We start from the raw sequence: 5,906 nt of genomic DNA, 5'->3' as shown, positions 1-5,906 counted from the left end.
GCGAGCGAAAGCGTGGGGGGGCCGCGGGCGGACGTGGGGGGGCGGGGCGGACCACTGAGGGCGCGGGGGGGGAGCGACGGCGCGGGGGGGGGGCGCCGGCGGGGGGAGGCGGGGCGGACCACTAAGGGTACGGGGGGAGCGCCGGCGCGGAGGGGGCGGGACGGACCACTGAGGGCGCGGGGGGGGCGCCGGCGCGGGGGGGCGGGGCCCGGGCCTGCGGCACCTGCGGCCTCCGGCGCGTCCCCCCCGGTCGGCCGCGAGAGGTGGTTCGCTCCAGCGGCGCGGCGCTCCCGGCAGGCGGGCAGGCGGGGCGCGGGCGCCTTTCCCGCCGACATCAGGGCCGTGGCCTCCGCCGCCGCGCCCCGCGCCCCGCGCCCCGCGCCCGCCGCCGCGATGCTGGGGCTGCTCGTGGCGGCGCTGCTGGTGGCGCTCGCCTACTTCGCGCTGCTGGACGGGTGGTACCTGGTGCGCGTGCCGTGCGCCGTGCTGCGCGCGCGCCTGCTGCAGCCGCGCGTCCGGGACCTGCTGGCCGAGCAGCGCTACGCGGGCCGCGTGCTGCCCTCGGACCTGGACCTGCTGCTGCACATGAACAACGCGCGCTACTTGCGGGAGGCCGACGTGGCGCGCGCCGCGCACCTGGCCCGCTGCGGGGTCCTGGAGGCGCTGCGCGCGCTCGGGGCCCGTGCGGTGCTGGCCGCCTCGTGCGCGCGCTACCGCCGCTCGCTGCGCCTGTTCGAGCCGTTCGAGGTGCGCACCCGCCTGCTGGGCTGGGACGACCGCGCCTTTTACCTGGAGGCGCGCTTCATCAGCCTGCGCGACGGCTTCGTGTGCGCGCTGCTGCGCTCCCGCCAGCACGTGCTGGGCACCTCGCCGGAGCGCGTCGTGCAGCGCCTGTGCAAGCGCCGGGTGAGCTCCCTCTTCCCCCGCCCCGGGTGCACGCCACCCGCAGGGCCCTCAGGGCTCCTGGTCCCCGAGCCAGCTCCGGCTGCCAGTGCCTCCTTAGGGGTGCCCCTGTCCCTCCGAGCACCACCCCAGCCCTAGCCTTTGGGTGCAGGACCTCCCTTCACTTCCCGGGAGCTCCGGGGTCCCTGAATCAACTCCTCGTGCCGGTTCTTAGCAGGGTCCCCCCCCGACCCCGCCACGGCTCCGCCTTGCCCCTCCTTGCCCCTCCAGACTCCATGCCAGAACTTCCGCCTTTCCCAGTACAAGGAACCCTGGACGAGGTCTCCCAGGCGTCTGAGTCCTGGTGCTGCTGGGTGCTTGGAGTGTGCAGCCTCCGCCTCTGGTCTTTGGTTCTGAACGTGAGGGATGGTGTCGGTGAGAGGAGGTTACTGGGAATTCCCGAGGACCTGAGGACACCCCATTCCTCCCCTTGCCCTTTTCACACAGCTTGGACAGAGCACCCGGCTTTGGACTGGGGGGGATTGAGCCCCAGAGAGCCCCAGGTTGTTCTGTCTTTACTAGCTGGAGCGAGTACCCGAGTGCGTGCGTGGGGCTGAAGGGCTCTCCCCAGGGCCCACTCCTTCCAGCACGGCCGCTACTGCAGCGTGGCGACGAGGGCCCTGGGGACAAGCTAGGGCACCACCACGGTGATGGTTTCCAGGGCACGCTCCTGCCTGAGGCGGGTTCCCAAAAGCCTCTCTGCAGCCTCCATACCAAAGCCAGGGCCTGCCCCAACCCCTAGGTGCCCTAAACCAGGGCGCCGCCCTCTCTGGCTTTGGGCAGGGGCCTCCTGAGCCAGGAGGGACACAAGTGCACCTTAATTGTGAGATGTCGGCCTTTCCCTGGTGTCAGAGGTGGGGAAACTGAGGCTGAGAGGCAACAGGAACCACCCAAGGCTATTCTGTGGGCCATAGGCACAGCTCCCCGGTTTTCTGTCTCTGTCTCTGAACGCCCCCAAAGGTCCTGGATGTCCCTCACACCGTAGGGACAGAGATGCTCCACGTGTCCTTTTATGTATAGGGACTGAGCTGGAACTGAAAGGTAGAGGGTGCCAGACGGCCGGTGTGGGCTGCAAGGGGCCTCACAGAGAGCTGGCGGCAAAGTTTCGCAGACATACCGCGAGGACGCCCAGCCAGGGACAGGAGGGCCAGTGTGGGGCCTGCAGGGGCCCGGGAGCCTGGCCTAGCCCCTGGGTCAGGGAGAGCCCCGGACAGTCTCAGATTTAGTGCAGGGCAGTCTGAGTCTGGTGCCCAGAGATCCTGCCGGCTGCAACTAGGGTGGCCGTGGGGCGATAGCTGGCCTACAGCCCAGCCACTGCAGCTGGTCCCCACAGCTGCCTGGGAGGACGGTTCTCCTGAAAGCCTGGCCCGGCTGCTGAACAGAGCACCTCTGTCCGCAGGGGAGGCCGGGGCCGCATAGCTCCGAGCCCTTCTGGCCCCGTTTCTCCCCTCGCCCCTGGGAACGCCCACAGCCCATCTGCAACCTGTGACCTCTCAGGCCTGAGCCCGCACCTTGCCTGCCTCCCCAGCACAGAATGGTGGCTGGGCGTGCCATGGTATTGCCGGGTGGGCAGGGGTGGGGACGCGGTAGCCAGGCCCAGAGCTGCAGGTTCGGCTTCTCCCGATGCACTCAGGAAGGACAGGGGCTTCAGGCGTGCCCCTGTCCGGCACTTTCCCAGCAGAGGGGCTCTGACAGCGGCCCCTCCGCCCCTCCCCCTTCTACTACCCCCCTCCCCCTCTCTTCCGTCCCTCCCCTGCTTCCGCCCATCCGCCCCCCAGCTCTAGACCCCTCACGCCCTCTGAGTTTCCTCTCCCCTCCTCTTCCCAGCCAGCTGGCCTCAGAGGCTCTCCCCTGGGTTCTGGGGACACACAGAAGGCTCAGATGTGGCCCCGTTGGGGAGACGGGCCTGGCGACAGAGGATAGGGTCATGAGCGCGGGCCTGGGGGAAATGCAGACATTGAGGGCCTCGGGGAGGGGCACCTGGAAGAGGGAACAGCATGGGCAGAGGCACAGAGGTGTGAGGGCTGCACCCCGGCGGGTGGGGCGGCCCCTCCTGGCAGTCCGGCTCGCAGGCAGCGGTGGTGGTGGTGCGGGTAGGAACCTCACCGTCTCCCCCTGCAGGTGGAGCCCCCTGAGCTACCTGAAGACCTGCGCCACTGGGTCGCCTACAACGAGGCCAGCAGCCAGCTGCTCAGGGCCGAGAGTGGACTCAGCGACATCACCAAGGACCAGTGACCGCCGCCGCGTCCTGCCCACCAGCCTCATCCTGGGGGACGGTGGCCCTCCCGGCAGTGCCTGCCAGGGGTGGAGAGCGCAGGATGGACGGGCTGGCTGGGCTGTCCCCCCGGCTGGAGTCCGTCTCAGTCCCGCCCCCTCCCCTTGCCCTCCCTCCCCCAGCCAGTAATCGCCGCCCTCTCCCCTACACCATGCGGGGCACTGGACCCGGGGACAGACCCTGACCCAGCTCTGCCCTTGGGGTGGAGGTGATGAGGAAAGTGGGCCCTCAACGTGGGCGCTGTGGGGGGATGGGGATGGAGGTTGGGCCCCACCCGGCAGGTGAAGCCAGTTTCCACGGGCTCCAGTCGGGAGAGGGCTTGGACCAGAGGGACCAGCTAAAGCCACCTTGAGCACCGGAGCCTGGAATTTGAGTGGGCTGCGGGGTGAGGCCTGATTCTGGCCTGGCGACGATCTGCGAAGGCTCAGAACCGCATTTGAGGCAGAGCCCGGTGGCTGCGGGTAGGGGAGGGGCAGGCCCAGGGTGGAGTCTGGGCAATTGGGGCCCGGGCCGGCTGACCGGAGGGCAGAGGGGCTCCCCCAGCGTGCGGGTCGGGCCTGCGGCCAGACGCTGTGCCGGAGCCTGTCAGGTCAGATGGCGCAGGGGTGCTGGTGGTGAGCTTCCCGTCCTAGCTGGGGCCTGCTGGAGGAGGGAGGGGCTTCTGCCTGGGTGCCCTCTGCACCTTGCCCTTGCTCGTCCGCACCCCTGGGTCCTCACGGGGCTGCTCCGGGACTGTGGGTCGGACCCCACCCTCTCCGGGCCTACAGCACCTCACGCGTATGCCCTCCTCCTGGGTTCGTCCTCAACAGGCGCCCTGCTGGTGACTTGCCTTCCTTCGCCGAGGGGCTGCCCCGCTCCGTGGGCTGGGGCTGGGGAAGGGCCTTCGGGGTTTGCCTGCGTGGCTCCCTGGTGGCTCCCGGGGCTGCTGGGACACCCGCGCGGCCGCCTCCTCCTGCCTAGTCACTCGCCCTCCAGTCCGGAAGGCCCGGAGAGAAGCAGACGGTGGCCCAGAGCACGGACAGCACGGCAGGGGTGCACAGAGCTGGCTGGGCACTCAGGTCAGGGCCCCGGGGGTGGGATTGGCGCTTGCTCACGGGGGTGCTCAGGACGAGGGGCCGTCTGCCTGTGGTCCCCTGTGGCGTCGGCCGGAGCCATGGAGCCCCGGGACCGCCTCTCTTGCCCTATCCAGGCAGCCTGCTGCCAGCTGGAGTGGAGAGCGCGGCAGTGCCCCAGCCCTCGCACGCTGACCTCTGCCTTACAGCCGCAACGGGAAAGCTGCAATGTTTCTGTTTTATTTAAAGAAAGCCCAGGATTAAAGGGTTTTGATGTCCGTGTGCTGGGGAAAGTCCTCGTTTGTCCAGTCCCGCCCCACCCCCCGGGGAAGCAGGGGACCGCTCGCGGCGGTGTCTTCCTATGGGGGGTTTGTCTAGGCTTCTTGGGCCCCTGTGAACTTAGGGAGCAGGTAGGCCGAACAAGGGTTACCCCATCTCACAGAACACGGGACCGAGGCTACAAAGGATGGCCCTGACCCCCTTGTAGGCTGCGCTGCTTTCCCCGTCCCCAACCCCTGAACCTGGCTGTCCCAGTCTGTGGGTGGCCGGTGCCCCTTTCTGATTTGGTCCCAGATCCTCCCGAGGAGTCTGGGAGGTCAGGCCTCCGAGCCTGGGGTTACTGGGTGAGGCTGTGGGTGGCAAGTGGGACAGAGTTCCGCGGACTGTGGGGGGCAGCACAGGGCTCATCGCGGCAGCCCCTCAAGGAGGGTAAGAAGTCGCGCTGCCAGGAGGTAAGGTGGCCGGGGAGGGGGGAGACGGCAGGGGCCACGTCACGCTCTGACCACCTGCTCAGGAGCGCCCGGCTCTGCAGGTCTGGAAAAGAATGGGCGGTTGGGAAAGTTGGATTAGCAGCCGGCGTTCGGTGATGGGGGAAGCGATGCGGTCTGGCTGGGGTTGCCTGGCAGGCCAGTGGTCTGTGGCCGGGGAGGTCGCCTGATGCCTCCCTCTTCCCACCTCCCAGGCAGGCTGGGGCGCCCCGGGCTGGCCCGCGCTGGGCCTCGCCTCTGTCCTGAGCAGCCAGCCTCCGGCCCACAGGGCCCTCGGGCGTCCCCGTGGATATCTGCGTTTCCTTGTCTAACAGGTGTTTGGGCAGGTCCTGTGGGGCACGTGCGGGGAGTGGGGAGCTTGGGGATCGCCGCAGCTGTCCGACAGGGACACATTCCCCAGTGCTAGTGGGGACAAGGAAGGGTGTGCACTGTGGGTCTGGGTCCCCGCGGGTCCACGTGGTGCGGGCGGCCAGCCGGCACCCTGGAGCGGGGCAGGGGCTGGTCAGGGTGGGTCTGTGCGTCTGTAGGAGGCATTCAGGATGGTCAGGGGCATCTGGGCTGAATGTCACTGTGTCCCAGGGGCCACTGCAGTTTCTCTGTCCTCTCAAGGGAAACACGCCCCAGACAGGGGAAGGGGAGGCTCGCTCTCGCCCTTTCTGTGTGGAGGATGTCCACAGGAGGACAGGAGTTCGGGAGGGACTTGCTGACCAGGGCACAGGGCTGGCCCCGGTGGGGTTTGAGCGTCCCGCACGTGGATGACCTCCCGTCCTTCTGCATTTTCTGTGACCGCACGTGCCCCCTCCTCCAAGGCCCCAAGTGTCCCCTGCCAGTGTGAGCAGCTCCGGGCAGCGCCGCGGCCACCGCAGGGCC

At 68.9% G+C, this 5,906-nt stretch overlaps 1 protein-coding gene across 1 annotated transcript; it reads left to right on the top strand.

Annotated features, from left to right (window-relative positions):
* Positions 1-270: 270 nt before the first annotated feature.
* On the top strand, positions 271-4,548 carry THEM6 (thioesterase superfamily member 6). Its single transcript, XM_045997511.1, has 2 exons — positions 271-906; positions 3,064-4,548. The coding sequence occupies exons 1-2, from the start codon at positions 394-396 to the stop codon at positions 3,175-3,177; spliced, it is 627 nt and encodes a 208-aa protein (XP_045853467.1). The 5' UTR covers positions 271-393; the 3' UTR covers positions 3,178-4,548.
* The last annotated feature ends 1,358 nt before the right edge of the window (positions 4,549-5,906 follow it).

Source organism: Meles meles, chromosome 1 (genome assembly GCF_922984935.1).
Source record: "Meles meles chromosome 1, mMelMel3.1 paternal haplotype, whole genome shotgun sequence".
NCBI classification, from domain to species: Eukaryota; Metazoa; Chordata; class Mammalia; order Carnivora; family Mustelidae; genus Meles; species Meles meles.
This window is presented reverse-complemented; position numbering and strand designations above follow the sequence as displayed.

Coding starts and splice junctions, on each gene's coding strand:
- THEM6 (XM_045997511.1), top strand. CDS start 394: ATGCTGGGGCTGCTCGTGGCGGCGCTGCTGGTGGCGCTCGCCTACTTC. Junction 907..3,063: donor AGCGCCTGTGCAAGCGCCGG/GTGAGCTCCCTC, acceptor CTCCCCCTGCAG/GTGGAGCCCCCTGAGCTACC.